General features: G+C 43.9%; 2 protein-coding genes and 1 non-coding gene across 6 annotated transcripts in view; all 3 read left to right on the top strand.

Annotated features, from left to right (window-relative positions):
• The window catches only part of TIMM17A (translocase of inner mitochondrial membrane 17A), a 55,319-nt gene extending 45,710 nt beyond the window's left edge, over positions 1 to 9,609 (top strand). Inside the window, exons 5-7 of the mRNA XM_050764656.1 lie at positions 2,950 to 3,078; positions 4,432 to 4,542; positions 8,726 to 9,609. Of these exons, the coding sequence (XP_050620613.1) occupies positions 2,950 to 3,078; positions 4,432 to 4,542; positions 8,726 to 8,811 (326 nt within the window). The 3' untranslated portion in view covers positions 8,812 to 9,609. The remainder of the gene's footprint in view (positions 1 to 2,949; positions 3,079 to 4,431; positions 4,543 to 8,725) is intronic.
• A 5,123-nt stretch (positions 9,610 to 14,732) lies between these two features.
• RNPEP (arginyl aminopeptidase) overlaps positions 14,733 to 19,754 on the top strand; it is a 30,030-nt gene continuing 25,008 nt past the window's right edge. For 2 of the 4 annotated variants that reach the window (XM_050763494.1, XM_050763484.1), the window contains exon 1: positions 19,020 to 19,517. In XM_050763494.1, the coding sequence (XP_050619451.1) occupies positions 19,071 to 19,517 (447 nt within the window). In that variant the 5' untranslated portion in view covers positions 19,020 to 19,070. Of the gene's footprint in view, positions 15,388 to 18,831; positions 18,852 to 19,019; positions 19,518 to 19,754 lie in introns of those variants that run through there. The other 2 variants (XM_050763505.1, XM_050763501.1) reach the window with 2 other exon arrangements.
• On the top strand, positions 14,952 to 15,085 carry LOC126945144 (small nucleolar RNA SNORA70). The gene has a single exon (XR_007722321.1). It is a non-coding gene; the product is annotated as a small nucleolar RNA SNORA70 (small nucleolar RNA).

The raw sequence follows: 19,754 nt of genomic DNA, 5'->3' as shown, positions 1-19,754 counted from the left end.
CCAGAGTAGCTGGAATTATAGGCACGCGCCACCACAGCCTGGATAATTTTTGTATTTTTAGTAGAAACGAGGTTTCACCATATTGGTTAGGCAGGTCGCAAACTCCCTATCTCAGGTGATCCGCCTATCTCAGCCTCCCAAAGTGCTGAGATTACAGGCATGAGCCACCACTCCTGGCCTTAGGTCTTATATTTTCTTTCTTTTTTTTTCTTTTTTTGAAACGGAGTTTCACTCTTGTTGCCCAGGCTAGGGTGCAGTGACGCGATCTCGGCTCACGTCAACTTCCGCCTCTCTGGTTCAAGCAATTCTCCATCCTCAGCCTCCCAAGCAACTGAGATTATAGGTGCACGCGGCCACTCCTGGCTAAGTTTCTTGTATTTTAGTAGAGATGGGGTTTCACTGTGTTGCCCAGGCTGGTCTCGAACTCCTGAGCTCGGGCAGTCCACCCGCCTGGGCCTCCCAAAGTGCTAGGATTACAGACATGAGCCATCCTGCCTGGCCTAGGTCTTACATTTTCATAGAGAAAGTAAGATAGGATTTCGACATGTCCCTGTTATTCTTTGAGCACTTTCTTTCATTTTTGGAATAAGACATTTAGGCTCATCTTGTACTTTTCATGCCCTAGCTGTGGGCAGGGCAGCTTTTCCTGTCGTAGCCATTTCTCCAAAGAGCCCTGGTTCCTTTTAGTTGCGAATGGTATTTAGGGCCAGGAGTGGTGGTTCACACCTATAATCCCAGCACTTTGGGAGGCCAAAGCAGGAGGATGGCTTGAGCCCAGGAGTTCAACACCCTTGACAACTTAGAGAGAATGCCTCTCTACAAAAAAATTTTGTTAAAGAAAGGAAAAATCAAGAATGGTATACAATCTATATTTCTGTATATCTCTACATATTGAAAATCACAAGTTTACTTTGATATCTTGTATTTCTAATTCAGCCCCACAGGATTCATTATTTTCTTCCTTTTCATATGTATACCTGCCTTCTTAACCTGCTTGGGCTATGGTACCCCACAACAGGCTGCCCTTTGTCAGGGTATACTCTCACACTCCATGCCAGGCTGCCTTCCTTGAGAATCTCTCTCTTGCTTGGGCTCTAAAACCTTGTTCTAGGCTGTCCAGGTGTGTACACATTCGCCTCATCTGGCTCTGGATCCTCACACCAGACTACCCTTTCTGGATCTTCTCCTCATCCTGCTTAGACTCAAACTCTCCATTCTCATCAGTAGCCAAAACTTATTCTGGCAATGATTTTCAGGGGAAGGCTCTCCTGAGATTTTAGGCTCTCGTGAGGAAATGGGAGGGTCTTGTCAGAAAATTTTAGTGAGGTAATTCTAATATACCTAGACATCATAGCTGTCTCCCAGGGCATAGAACTACTGAGAAGAAATAACTGGTTTATTTTTACATAGGATGTGATATCTAATATTGGACTAAAAATGAGGACGCTTATGCTATACTCCACTGGTACTATCCACTAGATTTAATTGATAATGTGAGAATTGGAAAAAGATCCTGGAGATGCTCTGGTTCAGACATTTGGTGGAACTCCATTTATTGCTCTTGTTAACACAAGTTACCTCCTACCCTAAGATTTCAAAGGGTAAAGATTAAAGTGACTGCTTTGTGCAGCTTTTCTTCTTTCTTTCTTTTCTTTTTTTGGCTAATCAAGTGGAGCAGTGAAAATGGAGACAACAAAGAAAGGGCCAGCCACTTTTTTCTTTAATCCTATTAAATATAATAACTTTATATGATGCAAGTCTTACGTATTCATTTTAGAAGACTTGGAAAATATAGAAAAACACAAAGGAATGAAATCATGTCACGTCATCCAGAAATGCTGACAATTAAAACCTTAGTGTTGTCTTTTTAGATTTTGTTTGTACTTGTATATGTATGTATGTGTGTGGGTCTTTGTTTATTTTGCGATATTGTTTTTGTATTTAGATAGAGTTTAAGTGCAAAGTAATCTGCTGATTTAAGGTTGTTTTAAATTCATATCTGAGGAATAAAGGATAGAAAGGCAATTTCCATCCCTTTGATGTTCCATAATTCTAGCTATTTATATCATTCATTTGCCCCTTCAGCATGTATTGGCTTAAACCTGTAATACATTCCAGAATAGCTGGATTTCTTTTGTTTTCCCATCGATAATTTTCATAGAGTAGATGCTCGATGACATATAATGAAGAAAGGCCAAAAATAGAGGTAAGTGAAGCTATGAAAGAAAAGGAGAAGGAAAGAGGAAGCAGAGTAGTTTGATTTTGTTTATTGCTACTTAAACCAGAGAGATAGGTTGTTCTGGAAAGGTGATTTGCTTGTTTTTACACATACGCAACCTGACTCTTTTAGGTATATTTTCTAATATACCTAGACATCATAGCTGTCTCCCAGGGCATAGAACTTGGCTTATTTCTTTTTTGTTTGTTTGAGATGGAGTGTCGCTCTTGTTGCCCAAGCTGGAGTGCAGTGGCATGATCTTGGCTCACTGCAACCTCTGCCTCCCGGGTTCAAGCGATTCTCCTGCCTCAGCCTCCCCAGTAGCTGGGATTACAGGTGCCCGCCACCACACCCGGCTAATTTTTATATTTTTAGTAGAGACGGGGTTTTGCCATGTTAGCCAGGCTGGTCTTGAACTCCTGGCCTAAGATGATCCACCCACTTCAGCCTCCCAAAGTGCTGAAATTACAGATATGAGCCATGGCGCCTGGCTGGCTTATTTCTTTTAGGCTTTGGGCCATTGCTAATTTTCCAGCTGATACAATACAATCCAGCTTTATTCAAAAGATAAGTATTCTGACTCTTGTTCAGTGTTTATTCAAACTTGTGTTTGCATGTATTGGACTATAAGAGTTTTGAGAATATAGTGAGTGTTGTTTTTGACTATCATACTTTAAATGGAAGATGAAATTTAAATTAGTATTTGCTTGTTTCTTTTTACAATACAATAGGTAGCTTTGCAGTTTGGGGAGGCCTGTTTTCCATGATTGACTGTAGCATGGTTCAAGTCAGAGGAAAGGAAGATCCCTGGAACTCCATCACAAGTGGTGCCTTAACGGGAGCCATACTGGCAGCAAGAAGTAAGTAGTCATTATAGAAGTCACACTTTTTGGAAAACCTCATCTGCCTTAATTGAATGACATCTGTAATATATAAAACTGATTATTGACCAGGCACATTGGCTCATAATTCCATCGCTTTGGGAGGCTGAGGCAGGTAGATTGCATGAGCCCAGGAGCTTGAGATCAGCCTGGGCAATATAGGAAGACCTGGTCTCTACAAAAAAAAAATGTAATTAGCTGGGTGTGTTGGTGCATGCCTATAGTCCCAGCTACTCATGAGGCTGAGGCAGGAGGATCCCTTGAGCCACCACACTCTATCCTGGGCAACAGAGCGAGACCCTGCTTCAAAAATAATAATAATTATAAAAAAATGAGCATTGCTTAATTTGGCATAGCATAAATATACAGTATATGGTGATTTGAAAAAAAAAGTAAGGGGATCTCTTTATTTGGAATATTTAAGAATGAGAGAGCATGGAATTCTAACCCATATATTACAGTGGTTGAGAGCACTTCAGGTCCCAGTTCTGCCATTAATTAGCTGTATGACTGGTCAGTTTACCAAACTTTATGCTATAATTTCTTCACCAGTAATCTGGAGTTAGTTAATAATTATACCTGCCATATAGAATTGTTATGAATAAGGAAGTTAGAACCATCTTCTGGATCCTCAGGACAGAGAGCAAACCAGAATTCCTTTGAGCTCAGTGGTTTAGACCAAGGGGTTTGCAAACTATTTCTGTAAAAGGCCAGATAGTGAATATTTTAGGCTTTGTGGGTTATGTGGTCTTTGTCATAGCTACCTAACTCTGCTGTCATAGCATGAAAGCAGCCATGGATAATACATAAACGAAACAGTTTGGCTGTGTTTCAGTAAAACTTTATTTTTTTTCTTGAGACGGAGTCTCACTTTCACCCAGGCTGGAGTTCAGTGGCACAACCTTGGCTCACTGCAACGTCCGCCTCCCGGGTTCAGGCAATTCTCCTGCCTCAGCCTCCTGAGAAGCTGGGACTACAGGTGCCCACCACCACTTCCGGCTAATTTTTGTATTTTTAGTAGAGACGGGGTTTCACCATGTTGGCCAGGCTGGTCTCAAACTCCTGACCTCATGATCTGCCCGCCTTGGCCTCCCAAAGTGCTGGGATTACAGGCATGAGCCACCACACCCGGCCTTTCAGTAAAACTTTATTTACAAAAACAGGCAGCGGGTGGCCTGTGGGCGGCCGTAGTTTACTGATTTTGGGTCTTAGGCAGTAAGAGTTTGGGAATTGGAGGAGCCTGTAGCCATATGGACAGTTCTCTTCTTTACTATCTCTTACAGTAAACTAGATTTCTGTAAAAAATAATCTCTTTGTTATTAATGTCTTCAGATGGACCAGTGGCCATGGTTGGGTCAGCTGCAATGGGTGGCATTCTCCTAGCTTTAATTGAAGGAGCTGGTATCTTGTTGACAAGATTTGCCTCTGCACAGTTTCCCAATGGTGAGTCTTCTTTTTGCTTAAAACTATAGCTCAGACGTTTTGGAATGGTTTTCTGATGTTAAGAAAGAACATACTTTGCCTGCTAAAATGTGTGGTATGTATTAATATGCTGTGGTTCATGAGGACTGTGATAATAGGTAAAAAATGAACATGTTACATTTAGTCACAATAACAAAAATTTTTTGTATAAATTTGCTGTTGATCTTTCTTTATAGTACTTAGGGTTTATCAGTGCTCATGTATCGCAATAAATGTCTGATCATTTTAAAGGGACTTGAAGAATGGATCTGCAGATGTGTAGCAATGATGATGGTCAATTGACAATTTAGTATTGTATAGCTACATGCCAGACACTGTTTTACGTAGTGAACAGGACAGTCCCTGCCCTCAAGGACTTACATTCTGGTAGGGGGAGACAGACTAACACATTAACAGATAAATTAGCTTATTTTAGATAGTGTTGCTTGTTTTGAAGAAGAGAGTAGTGAAAAGTGACTTATATTTGGGAAGGTCACTTTAAGGTTAACAGGAGAAAATTTAGAATCTTAGAAAATTTGTTAGCCTGGCTAATTTTATATTCGTTTAATTCGTTGTCTGTTTTTCTTCCTATCTGATGCATAGGGTAATAATTAAATTGTGGGCTGAATGATCATTACATGGTTATAGAATGTGCTCTCAGCTGATTAGCCAGGCATAATGGCTCACACCTGTAGTCCTAGCTACACAGGAGGCACGAGAATCAGTTGAACCTGGGAGATGGAGGTTGCAGTGAGCCGAGATCACACCACTGCACTCTAGCCTGGTCGACGGCGCGAGACTCTGTCTCAAAATGAAACAAAACAAAAAACTTCTGTCAAGATGGTCCATTTCTGTAGATGGTCCATTCGTGTAGTTCAGCTACTCAGGAGGCTACTCACTTGAACCCAGGAGTTCAAGGCCAGCCTGGGCAACACAGCAAGACCCCATCTCTTAAAAAAATTTTCAGTGTCTAAATGAAAATATCCCTTGACAGTGGAAGGATGCAGAAAGATATTGTGAGGTGGCCAGGCACAGTGGCTCACACCTGTAATCCTAGCATTTTGGGAGGCTGAGGCAGGCAGATCACTTGAGGTCAGGAGTTTGAGAGCAGCCTGACCAACATGGTGAAACCGCATCTCTACTAAAAATACAAAAATTAGCCGGGCGTGGTGGCACACGCCTGTAATCCCAGCTCCTCGGGAGGCTGAGGCACAAGAATCACTTGAACCTGGGAGGCGGAGGTTGCAGTGAGCTAAGATCACGCCATTGTACTCTAGCCTGGGTAACAGAGCAAGACTTCGTCTCAAAAAAAAAAAAAATATATATATATGTGTATATATACATGTATGTATGTATATATACACACGTATATATACGTGTGTGTGTATATATATATATAGAGAGAGAGAGAGAGAGAGAATAATAGTGGTGAAAATTTGACCTGGCATTTGGGAAAGAAACATGCAGAATAGTGAGACATGTTGAAAATTATTTTTGGAGCTTGGAAAACATTCAGCATGAAGTTAGGAATAGATCATACATCCCAATTTGCTTTGATTTCCCTGAGGCACCTAGCAAGAGATTCAGTATCTTTTTGGCACAATTTTCAAGTGCACTGCTTGTTAAATGCCAATGAGGTAATCTGGATGACCCTGCAGACCCTCTCACCTTCTGTTTGTTTTTCATTCCTTACTTCTGAGTTAACACTCTGTTGGGATGGTCACTTTCCAATTTTGTTTTGACCGCCTCAGTGTGAAAGACTTCACATAAAACATCAAAAAAGTTCCATATTTGTAGAAATTCAGAAATGTATATAGCAAAAACTTAAATAGTTACATTGTCTCATAGAAATTAGCCTTGAGTACTTTGTTTTAGGTTTTTTTCCTGGGAGGGAATCTCCTTTTTATTTTATTTATTTATTTTAATTTTTTTTGAAACAGAGTCTCTGTGACCCAGGCTGGAGTGCAGTGATGCAATCTTGGCTTACTGCAGCCTTAACCTCCTGGGCTCAGGCGATCCTCCCACCTCAGCCTCTTGAGCAGCTGGGACTATAGGTGTGCACCGCCACACCCAGCTAATTTTTATATTTTTTGTAGAGATGAGGTCTCTGCCCCTGATCCTGAACCCCTGGGCTCAAGTGATCCTCCCGCCTCAGCCTCCCAAAGTTCTGGGATTAGAGGGGTGAGCCACCGTGCCCAGCTGGAATCTCCTTTTGAGTAATTAAAACTCAGCATTTATATAGAAGCAGCCTAAAAGAGGTGAATTTATTTTTAGACAGGAGATGTGTTTCTGAAAAGCTGTGTAGTGGGGAATCTTTGAAGAGTTAATTATATTTTTCCAGTGAACTTACATGAAAATGTTTGTTTTTTGGGTTTTTTTTTGAGACAGAGTCTCGCTGTGTCGCCTAGGCTGGATTGCAGTGGCGCAATCTCAGCTTACTGCAACCTCCGCCTCGGGGGTGCAAGTGATTCTTCTGCCTCAGCCTCCTCAGTAGCTGGGACTACAGGTGCGCGCCATCATGCCTGGCTAATTTTTTTTTTTTTTTTTTTTTTTTTTTTTTTTTTTTTTTGAGACGGAGTCTTGCTCTGCCGCCCAGGCTGGAGTGCAGTGGCCGGATCTCAGCTCACTGCAAGCTCCGCCTCCCGGGTTTACGCCATTCTCCTGCCTCAGCCTCCCGAGTAGCTGGGACTACAGGCGCCCACCACCTCGCCCAGCTAGTTTTTTGTATTTTTTAGTAGAGACGGGGTTTCACCATGTTAGCCAGGATGGTCTCGATCTCCCGAACTCGTGATCCGCCCGTCTCGGCCTCCCAAAGTGCTGGGATTACAGGCTTGAGCCACCGCGCCCAGCCTGGCTAATTTTTTTTTGTATTTTTAGTAGAGACACGGTTTCACCATATTGGCCAGGCTGATCTCGAACTCCTGACCTCGTGATCCTCCCGCCTTGGCCTCCCAAAGTGCCAGGAATGTGAGCCATCACGCCCAGCGAAAAGTTTTTAAAACAGTGGGAAAAGAGTAGATAGAACTGTATTTAAATGGCAACAGTGATTTTCTTTGGCTTATCTTTTTTTGTTGTTTTTGTTTTTGGTTTTTTTGTTTTTAGAAGAGTCTTGCTCTCTCGCCCAGGCTGGTGTGCAGTGGCGCAGTCTTGGCTCACTGCAACCCCCGCTTCCCGGGTTCAAGTGATTCTCCTGCCTCAGCTCCTGAGTAGTGGGGATCACAGGCACCCACCACCATGCCCCGCTAATTTTCATATTTTCAGTAGAGATGGGGTTTCTCCATGTTGCCCAGGCTGGTCTCAAACTCCTGACCTCAGGTGATCCGCCCACCTCAGCCTCCCAAAGTGCTGAGATTACAGGTGAGAGCCACCGTGCCCGGCTCTGGCTTATCTTTTTTACCCAGTTTCTTCTGAAGTTTTCTGTGATTAACAGATAATTGCATTTATAATGAAGTAAAAATATATGAGTGAAACACTTTGAAAGCTTCAGAGAATTCTACCACTGCCCTCTTTCTCTCTTCCAGATATTTTTTAGTCTATTTCAGTTTTTCTTAAAGGAGAAAAGATTGATTCATCCCCTAAAAGTCTTTTTTTTTTAAAGCACTTTGTTTTTCTTAGTTCACAGGCTCTCCTATCCCTTGAAAATGAAAACTGCAAGACTTTGTTCAACAGCAAGCTATGTGGTGTCTTCCCATTTCAGAACTCATTCCCTACTTAATTGGTTACATAAATTGGATTACCAAGTTCTCTTAAAACATGACTAAGATACTTATACTTTGTGAAAATAATTTTAAATAGCTACTGAAAAATATGACAAGAAGTGGGAGAAACTCTTCTAATCTTGATATATGGCAGCTTGTTACAGCAATTGCTTTAAAAACTTGAAGTTTGCTTCTTGCTATAATTAATCTGTCTGACTTTGCTAGCATAGTGTTTGAGAACTGTTCATTCTGGAGCATAGCAAGCCAGTCTGTCATATGTTATACTAAATTTGAAGGTTCTCCAGTACTCTTATGGGAATTAGTTAGATCTATAAAGAAATTAGGGTTATAGCTGTAATTTAGCATATTATTTTTTTGTTGATTGATTTACTCTCTATAGAGACTCATTCCTTTTAATTATATAATATTCAGGTGATTTTTAAATCCTTTTTATTTCTCACTTGCAGGTCCTCAATTTGCAGAAGACCCCTCCCAGTTGTCTTCAACTCAGTTACCTTCCTCACCTTTTGGAGACTATCGACAATATCAGTAGGACTTCTTTCCTAGGATTTCTTTAACAGAACGAGTTGTAGTTCGAGAAGGATTTCAGAAGATCAAGTTGCACAGTCTGTTTTTAAAACCATAGGTGGGACAGCTATGGCCAATAGGCTATAAAGAGACATTTAGCACTTTTTTCTATTTAAAGGAACAAGGCGGGAGGGGTGCTAAAAGATAATACATTTGTTTATTCACACTTGAATTACATTTGTGATCAAAATAAATGTTTAAATCGCTAAAGGAAAATACAATAAGTGCTTGAAAGATGAAGGACCAAAGGGCCAAAAAACAGTAAAATATGATCATCATCTCCTTGGGGACTTCTCTGCCTGGTTTTGTGTGTTCTGCTATTCAGACAATAAAAAGCTGGTGGAACTTACTCTTTCTTTTAAGATAAGTTGTAGACTTCGACGTTTCATGCTCATGTGCTTCAAATAATGCATGTTTTGTAGTTAGTCCCTTATCACTTGAAGTGACTTATGAGAATTATGCAGAGCCAACATGGATCATTTCACAGTGAGATGCTTTATGGATTGAAGGATATGGTAAAATATTTATACTTTACTTTGAAAGTAAAATATACTATGTCTTGGTTTTGAGGATATTGGATACAAAACTCTCTTCCTTTAGGGCTGCTGAGTCTTGATTCCTGATCATCAGAAATTTCACCAGAAACAACTTGCTTCCAATATACCCAATTCTATATGAAGAATTCATAGAGAGTGTACTGGCACTGGAAGAGTTTAGTGTTTCATGTATGCTTGAAAATAAAATATGTACTGTGTTGAATGTGTTCCAAGTCCTCTGAAGCTGATCTTCATAAAGGATGTATTTTGGGGTCTGGTTGGGCCTAGAAAATGGATGAGGACTTCAGAACAGATCATTTTCTTGATAATATTGGAAGTGACATGTGGCCTTATAGGAGGCATGATGTTAGTTAATTCCACATTTGCCTACATCTGTGGGAAATGGAGAATGAAGCCATGTGGGTACTGTAAATACACGTTTATCTTTTGGCCCAGTGCCATACATATGGTAGGCATTTAATTACTGATTGTGTTTGGATAATTTGGGAATTTTTTACTGTGGTAAAATATACATAAAATAATACTTATTAACTGTTTGTAAGTGTATAATTCAGTGGCATTGAAATACAGTCACAAGGTTGTATAACAGCCATCACTATGTATACCCAAAATGTTCTCATTATCATAAACATAAACTGTGTTTTATTTTTAGAGACAGGGTCTTACTCTGTCACCCAGGCTGGAATGCAGTGGCACAGTCATAGCTTACTGCAGCCTCGAACTCCTGGCCTCGAACCATCCTTCTGCCTCAGCCTCCCACACACCATGCTGGGATTACAGGCATGAGCCACCATGTCCAGCCTTCACCAACATAAACTCTGTACCTGTTGAATAATAACTTCCCATTCTTTCCTCACTGCAACCGCTAGTAACCACAATTCTGCTTTCTGTCTGTGAATTTGCCTTTTCTGGGTACTTTATATAAGTGAAATCATAAAATACTTGTTTTTGTGTGTCCGTCTTAATGCACTTAGCATGTTTTAAGGTCCATCCATGTTGTAATATGTAGCAAAATTAATTTTTATGGCTGAATAATACTCCATAGTGTGCATATACCACATTTTATTTGATGATCAGTTAGGTTTTTTCTACCTTTTGGCTATTATGATTTATGGTGCTATGAACATTGGTGTGCAGCTATCTGTTTTCAACTCATTTTTGGTTCTTTTGGATATACACAAAAGAGTGGGATTACTGAGTCATGTGGTAGTTCTAGGTTTAACTTTTTTTTTTTTTTTTTTTGTAAACAGAGTCTGACTGGGTGCAGTGGCTTACATCTGTAATCCCAGCACTGGGAGGCCGAGGCGGGCAGATCACAAGGTCAGGAGTTCGAGACCAGCCTGGCCAATATGGTGAAACCCCGTCTCAACTAAAAATACAAAAATTAGCCAGGCATGGTGGCGGGTGCCTGTAGTCCTAGCTACTTGGGAGCCTGAGGCAGGAGAATCGCTGGAACCTGTGAGGTGGAGGTTGCAGTGAACAGAGATTGCGCCACTGCACTCCAGCCTGGGTGACAGAGTGAAACTCCGTTTCAAAAAAAAAAACAAACCAAAAAAGACATAGAGTCTTGTTCTATTGCCCAGGCTGGAGTACAGTGGCATAATCATAGGTCACTGCAGCCTTGACCACCTAGACTCAAGGGATCCTCCCGCCTCAGCCTCCCAAGCAGCCACTTACTACAAGTGTGCACCCCATCTCTGGCTAAGTTTACATTTTCTAGAGATAACATCTCACTATGTTGTCCAGGCTAGTCTCCAGCTCCTGGCCTCAAGTGATCTTCCTGCTTTAGCCTCCCAAAATGCTGGGGTTATGAGTATGAGCCACCATCCCCAGCCGAATTGTTTAATAAATATTCTAAAACTAAATTTGGTATACTAGAATAGAGCTCAAGATAAAAAGTAAAAAAACTAAATTGTTTTAATTACTAAAATAAATAACTGGAGAAACAAGCAGATTAGGAAGGAGGTTTTCCCTAGGTCTTTACTGGAATAGTGAAATTAGTTTCTCACTTTTAAGGTTGAAATGCCCATCAGAAATACCTCATCTGTTTTTCTTTGTTTTTTTTTTGAGACGGAGTCTCGCTCTGTCCCCCAGGCTGGAGTGCAGTGGCGCGATCTCGGCTCACTGCAAGCTCCACCTCCCGGGTTCACGCCATTCTCCTGCCTCAGCCTCCCGAGTAGCTGGGACTACAGGCGCCCACAACCGCGCCCGGCTAATTTTTTTGTATTTTTAGTAGAGACGGGGTTTCACCGTGGTCTCGATCTCCTGACCTTGTGATCCGCCCGCCTCAGCCTCCCAAAGTGCTGGGATTACAGGCGTGAGCCACCACGCCCGGCTCTGTTTTTCTTTGTATCTGACACCTTGTGCCAAATTGGCATACAATAGTGGATTACTTTTCTTTCTTTTTTTTTTTTCGAGACAGAGTCTTGCACTGTTGCCCAGGCTGGAGTGTAGTAGCGTGATTCCAGCTCACTGCAACCTCTGCCTCCCAGGTTCAAGCGATTCTGCCTCAGCCTCCCAAGTAGCTGGGATTACAGGTGCCCAGCACCATGTCCAGCTAATTTTTTTGTATTTTTAATACCAACCGGGTTTCACCATGTTGGCCAGGCTGGTCTCGAACTCTTGATCTCGTGATTCACCCACCTCGGCCTCCCAAAGTGCTGGGATTACAGGCGTGAGCCACTGTGCCCAGCACTTTCTTCTTTAAATAGAGACAGGGTTTTGCCACATTGCCCTGGCTGGTCTTGAACTCCTGGACTCAAACAATCCTCCCACCTTGACCTCCCAAAGTGCTGGCATTACAGGCATGAGCCACTGTGCCTGGTCAAAATAGTGGATTTCTGAATCAGGATTTGGAAGACATGGGTACAGCTGCACCTGCTATTGAAAGTGCATCTGTTTTCATATAGGAAATGTCTGCAAATTATGAAAGCATGGTCATAGCTCCACCCTGTGGCATGTTACTTTTAGTTAAAATTCATTGTCCAAATTCTATTCACGCCAGGCCCAGTGGCTCATGCCTGTAATCCCAGCACTTTGGGAGACTGAGGTGGGTGGATCACTTGAGGCTGAGACTTGAGGTTTCACCATGTTGGTCAGGCTGATCTCGAACGCCTAACCTCAGGTGATCTGCCCGCCTCAGCCTCTCAAAGTGCTGGGATTATAGGCATGAGCCACTGCATCTGGCCTCTAATAATAATAGTAATAAAGATAATCAATTCAATCTGTTAGATCATGGGTGAGACCTTGTCTCTACTAAAATTCAAAAAATTTAGCTGGGCATGGTGGCATATATTTGTAGCCCCAGCTGCTCAAAGGGGCTGAGGCAGCAGGATTCCTTGATCCTGAGAAATGGAGGGAGCAGTAAGCCGAGATCACACCACTGCACTCCAGCACACCACTGCACTCCAGCCTGGGCAACAGAGCAAGACCCTGTCTCAAAAACAAGAAAATTGACAATGGCTAACATCTTTAGCTAATAAGACAAATAATTATTGGATATTTTCCTTCCTTTTCCCCATGTTTTACATATTCTAGTCCTTTTCAGTGCATAAAGCTAGGAAATACGTAGTATATAATCCATGCACAGAAACTTCTGTTTATTTCTGTATGTGTCCTTATGTTATAAAACAAAAACTAAGTCCCTCCAACTCCAATCTAGCACCGCGGGATTCATTCTAGCTGTCTCTCTTAGTTGTAATAGCAAGAAACCTGGCTTCTCATTATAATAATTTACTCATTTGTTCAATCCTGGTTACATATATTTTGGAGTTAGTAAACCATAGCTCTGAGAAATGGATTTGCCAGCTATAATAGTGTTTGTACACAGTTGTTTTCAGTCTTCAGTATCTATTCAAAACATGTTCCAAAGCTATTTGGATAGATACTGTGTTTTATAACACAAGGACACAAGGGTGCATGGCTCACGCCTGTAATCCTAGCACTTTGGGAGGCTGAGATGGGTGGATCACTTGAGGCCAGGAGTTAGATAGGCACCAGCCTGGCCAACATGGTGAAACCCCGTCTTTACTAAAAAATACAAAAATTAGCCAGGCATGGTGGCGCACGCCTGTAGTCCCAGCTACTCTGAAGGTTGAGTCACAGGAATTGCTTGAACCCTGGAGGTGTAGATTGCAGTGAGCCAAGATCGTGCCACTGCAATCCAGCCTGGACAACAGAGCAAGACCCTGTCTCAAAAATAAAGGAAAAAAAAAAGGGCCAGGTGCAGTGGTTCACACACCTGTAATCCCAGCACTTTGGGAGGTCAAGGCAGTTGGATCACCTGAGGTCAGGAGTTCGAGACCAGCCTGGCCAATATGGCAAAACCCCATCTCTACTAAAAATACAAAAATTAGCCAGGCGTGGTGGCATGCACCTGTAATCCCAGCTACTTGGGAGGTTGAGGCAGGAGAATGGCTTGAACCTAGGAGGTGGAGGTTGCAGTGAGCCCAGATCGTGCAACTGCACTCCATCTTGGGTGACAGAGCAAGATTCCGTCTCAACAACAACAAAAGTATGATCTGTTAATTACTGGGAGAGGTGTGTAACGTTTCTTACTCTTGGTGAATTTGTCCGTTTTCTCTTGTATTCTGTTAATTTTTTTATTTTTTGATACAGGGTCTTGCTCTGTTGCCCAGGCTGGAGTGCAGTGGCATGATCTCGGCTCACTGCAGCCTTGACGTCCTGGGCTCAAGTGATCCTCCCACCTCGGCCTTCCAAGTAACTGGGACTACATGTGTTCACCACCGTGCCCAGCTAATTTTTGTATTTTTCTTAGAGACAGGGTTTCACCATGTTGGCCAGACTGGTCTCAAAATCCTGAGTTTAAGCAGTCCACCTGCCTTGGCCTCTCAAAGTGCTGGGATTACCAGCATGAGCCATTGTGCTCAGCCAATTTCTATTTTGTTTGTTTTGATACTGTATTATTAGATAGATAATACTCTAACATGTGAGTTAGAACACTAACAAGCAATTTATACCTAGGTATTTGTGAACTCCTTACCATCCCAGGTTTCTGCCTCCTCAACTTGAAGTAATACCATCCTGTCTTCTTATTTCTTTTCCTTGAGTGTTTTGTTTTGTTTTGTTTTTTAGGTAAAGTCTTACTCTGTCGCCTAGGCTGGAGTACAGTGGCACAATCTCAGCTCACTGCACCCTTCGCCTCCAGGTTCATGTGATTCTCCTGCCTCAGCCTCCTGAGTAGCTGGGATAACAGACATGTGCCACCACACCGGGCTAATTTTTATATTTTTAATAAACATGGGGTTTCACCATGTTGGCCAGGCTGGTCTCAAAGTCCTGATCTGGCTACCTCAGCTTCCCGAAGTGCTGGGATTACAGGTGTGAGCCGCTGTGCGTGGCCGAGTTTTTTGTTGTTTTTTTAAATTTTAAACTACGTATTTCCCCATTTATTGGTTTGTGAGTTATATACTGTCTTCAATTTATATTAAGTGGTTTCCTTTAAAACTTTAATGCAGATACTTAAGATCTCACATTTATTCCTACTCTCCATCTAATAATACAAGGAGCTTTAGAATGCCTTAACTTCCTGCAGCCAATTAAGCTGACTGAGTTCCTTTCCTCATGGGGGCCCAGTGTGCAATGGCTGCAAACAGCAGCTTCCCTGGTAGTGATGCAGCCTGTTTGTTGTATGGGTTGCTCTAAAGGATCTTGGAGACAGTCCTTTCAGATGGATGTTCATGTTTCTGACCTTGCACTACCCCAGTGTAGGCTCCAAACAGGCATGTGAGGTGCCATTGGAAAGCCCCAGGGCACTGTGACCAGGGTTCACATTGGCCAAGTTATGTCCATCCGCACCAAGCTGCAGAACAAGGAGCATGTGATTGAGGCCCTGTGCAGGGCCAAGTTCAAGCTCCCCAGCTGCCAGAAGATCCACATCTCAAAGAAGTGGGGCTTCACCAAGTTCAATGCCAATGAATTTGAAGACATGGTGGCTGAGAAGCGGCTCATCCCAGATGGGTCAAGTACGTTCCCAATCATGGCGCTCTGGACAAGTGGCAGGCCCTGCACTCATGAGGGCTTCCACTGTGCTGCCCCCTCTTAATATTCACCAATAAATTCTACTTCCTGTCCACCTAAAAAAAAAAAAAAAATGCTTTCACTTCAATTACCCCTCTTTCTTACATACTTTAGGTCTGTTATTTTAGTTTTATCCTGATTCCCTCAAAAAACATTATTAGTATATTATTAGTGTTGTTTCTATACAGTTGTTTAAATTTATCTACTTTTTTTGCTCACTGTTCCTTTTTGCATCTCATTCCTTCCTTCAGTGATTCCTTTCCTTCTTGAAATAATTCCTGGCCTGGCGCAGTGGCTCACACCTGTAATCCCAGCACTTTGGGAGGCCGAGGGAGTGGGGGGGGCAGATCACCTGAGGTCAGGAGTCTGAGACCAGCCTGGCCAACATGGTGAAACCCCGTCTCTACTTAAAATACAAAAATTAGCTGGGCGTGGTGGCAGGAGCCTGTAATCCCAGCTACTCGGGAGGCTAAGGTAGGAGAATTGCTTGAACTCAGGAGGCAGAGGTTGCAGTGAGCCGAGATCGTGCCACTGCACTCCAGCCTGGGGGACAAGAACTAGACTTCATCTCAAAAAAAAAAAATTCCTTTAGAATTTCTTTAGGAGTCTATGGATGGTAAATACTCTAAATTTTTATCTAAAAATCTGTGTTTTCCCTTTTTAATAGTTCATTTTTACTTTTATTTATGTTATTTTTATAAAGACAGGGTCTCCCTATGTTGCCCAGGCTGGTCTGGAAATCCTTGGCTAAAGAGATCTTCCTGCTTCAGCCTCCTAAAGTGCTGGGATTACAGGCTTGAGCCACTGCATGTGACCAAATAATAGTTTAGTTGGGTATACAATTCCAATTTGACAGTTGGCTTTTTTTCCTCAGTATTTTGAAGATAATGTCTCTGGCTTGTATGTTATTAATGAGAGATCTGCCCTTGGTCCAATTTCTTATTCTGAGACGGAGGTTTGCTCTTGTTGCTCAGGCTGGAGTGTAATGGTGTGATCTTGGCTCACCACAACCTCTGCCTCCCTGGTTCAAGTGACTCTCCTGCCTCAGCCTCCAGAGTACCTGGGATTATAGGCATGTGCCACCATGGCCGGCTAATTTTATATTTTTAGTAGAGACAGGGTTTCTCCATGTTGGTCAAGCTGGTCTTGAACTCCCAGCCTCAGGTGATCCACCCACTTTGGCCTCCCAAAGTGCTGGGATTATAGGTGTGAACCACCACGCCTGGCTCCTTGGTCCAATTTCTAATTGCCATTCTTTTGTAGATAATCTGTCTCTTTTCTTTCACTGCTGTAAGATCTTTATGTCTTGGTTTTCTTCAATTTAACTAAAACATGTCTATAGATAGCTTTATTTTTATTTTTGCTTATAATTTATTGTAACTTTTTAATTTTTTTTTTTTTTTTTTTTGAGACAGGGTCTCACTCTGTCACCCAGGCTGGAGTGCAGTGGCGCAATGTTGGCTCACTGCAACCTCTACCTCCCAGGCTCAAGCAATTCTCCTGCCTCAGCCTCCCAAGTAGCTGAGATTACAGATGTGTGCCACTACTGCCCGGCCAATTTTTCGTATTTTTAGTAGAGATGGGGTTTCACCATGTTGGCTAGGCTGGTTTTGAACTCCTGAGTTCAAATGATTCACCAGCCTCAGCCTCCCAAAGTGCTGGGATTACAGGCGTAACCCACTGCGCTCGGCCCTGTAACTTTTAAATCTATAGAATTATGCCTTTCTATAGAATGGAAAATTTGTGGCTATTATTTTGAAATGTCCATCATATGTTACATTGTAATCATTTACAAATAAAATGCATTGGGGGAGAGGTGGGTTGTGCCCACAGTGTCCCCTTTCTACAATCCTGAATTCTCTGAATTCCTGAATCTCTCTGCTGTAAGTTATTACAGTACCTTCTACAGGCCAGTTCTGAGGCAAACTAGACACTGTAGGAGCCATGCAGGGAAGCAGAAGTGGAAATGAGGTTCCTGGTATTCCTAGGAAGAAGTAAGGCTATACGGGGAAATAATATAATTCCTAAAATCTTTTTTTTTTTTTTTTTTTTTTTTTGATACAGGGTCTTTCTCTGTTGCCCCAGCTGGAGTGCAATGGTATGATCACGGCTCACTGCAGCCTTGACCTCCCAGGCCAAAGCAATACCCCTACATCATCTGAGTAGCCAGGACCACAGGTGTGCATCACCACACCCAGCTAATTTTTAAAAATATTTTTGTAGAGAGGGGATCTCCCTCTGTTGCCTAGCCTCGTCTTGAACTCCTGGGCTCAAGCAGTCCTCCCGCCTCAGCCTCCCAAAGTGTTGGGATTACAGACGTGAGCCACCACACCTGGCCTAAAATCTTTTACCCTTTAGCCAAGGATGACATCCTCTTCCTCTGTCAATATTTAACTAGAAGGATCAGGCTAGGCATCTCTTTGTTGTGCTCCCCGGCCTCCTTTTCTTCCCATATCAAGCACAGCACGTGGAAGTGTCATGACCTGTTTTCTTGTGCGTGTGCTAAAATGTGAGTTAGGCTATGAACACCACAGGGAGAGGAATTGTGCCAGACTTATTCCAACTGTACCCCAGGCACTTAGCTGAACAACTGGGATCTAGTAGATACTCAGCAAAAGTGCATTGCATCAAAGACTGAATAATTTCAAGATAGGAGTATTCAATGTCTAATATGTACCAAGCATATCTACCATAAGCATTATTTCATGAAATAAAATAATTTCAACTCTATAAAACTAGGAAGCACAGAATAGAATACTATTTCCCTTAATGAAAAACTCACTACATTGTTCTTTTTAAAAATCTCATTTCCTAGCTGAACAGTAAAAACGTCATCACTGATTAGCTCCTGTTCATAGAAGACCCACTGCAACCCACTGGTACAGAAGAGAAACAAAGTATTCAGTGGAGATGTCCCTAGCACAATAAGCGGTACAATACAGTAAGGGAAATAGAAGTGACATGGGATGGACAGCCAGGTCTAAAATTGCGTGGTGCTGATTGCTGTCCCTTAACCCAACAGTAGAAAGATAGGCGTGCCTGGAGTTGCTGGGGGGCAAGCCTCGATCCAGTGTGAATTCCGTGGACTTGTGCAGGGTTTTACTGTTTGCCAAGTGTGTTAGACACGTTACCTGGTAGAGTTCTCACATTACTTCGTGAGATACACAGATATTATGACTCTATTTTACTGATGCAGAAAGAGGCTAGGGAAGAGTCATGTTTCTTGTGCGACTTGCCCAAGGTGATACACAGTCCTAAGAACCGGCCTACCGCAGGGTGTGTGATCTCGAACTCAGACCTTCCCAGCCGGGGCTCAGTCCTCGCCGCTGCCTAGAAGATGAGGCAGCAGGAAGGGTCAGCAGAGAAGGGTGCCCCACCGGGACGACTGGAACACCTCAGTAGGATACAGGTGGGCAAACGTGGGCCACACGATCCCACCGGCCTCTTTTGTCCTAAGCGCCGAGGCACTGGTGCAGCTAGAAGAGTGGGCGGTAGAGTGCAGGGAGGGGATGCGATCGGGCGCAGATTTCGGGGGCGGGGCCCGCGCGGCAGGGGTGGGCCCGCGGCGCTCGGGGCGGGGCTCCCCTCGGGTTCGTGGCCCGGCGGGTGAGCAACGGCGCTGCGGACCATGGCTAGCGGAGAGCCTTCCCCCGGCGGCGGCGCGGCCCGGCGACCGCTGCACTCGGCGCAGGCGGTGGACGTGGCCTCGGCCTCCAACTTCCGGGCCTTTGAGCTGCTGCACTTGCACCTGGACCTGCGGGCTGAGTTTGGGCCTCCAGGGCCCGGCGTAGGGACCCGGGGGCTGAGCGGCACCGCGGTCCTGGACCTGCGCTGCCTGGAGCCCGAGGGCGCCGTCGAGCTGCGGCTGGACTCGCACCCGTGCCTGGAGGTGACGGCAGCGGCCCTGCGGCGGGAGCGGCCCGGCTCGGAGGAGCCGCCCGCGGAGCCCGTGAGCTTCTACACGCAGCCCTTCTCGCACTACGGCCAGGCCCTGTGCGTGTCCTTCCCGCAGCCCTGCAGCGCCGCCGAGCGCCTCCAGGTGCTGCTCACCTACCGCGTCGGGGAGGGACCCGGGGTGAGTGAGCCCCGGACTGCGCCCGCGGCTGCCTGCCCGCCCTTCCGGCCCCGAGCCGCCCTACGCCCGCACCTACCCCACCCGGGAGGAGGGACCGGGAGGGCCCTTCCAGCGCGTCCCTGGAGGGGCCGAGCTCCCTGCGCGCCGCCTCTCGGCCTCCTCCCCTTGCTTCCTGTTTTCCTCCCGGGCTGCCTGGTTTCCTTCTTCTGAACTTGCTCCGGTCATTTAGCGGTGCAC

This window comes from Macaca thibetana, chromosome 1 (assembly GCF_024542745.1).
Source record: "Macaca thibetana thibetana isolate TM-01 chromosome 1, ASM2454274v1, whole genome shotgun sequence".
In the NCBI taxonomy this organism is placed as follows: Eukaryota; Metazoa; Chordata; class Mammalia; order Primates; family Cercopithecidae; genus Macaca; species Macaca thibetana.
The sequence above is the reverse complement of the archived record's forward strand: the minus strand, read 5'-3'. Positions and strand labels throughout refer to the sequence as shown.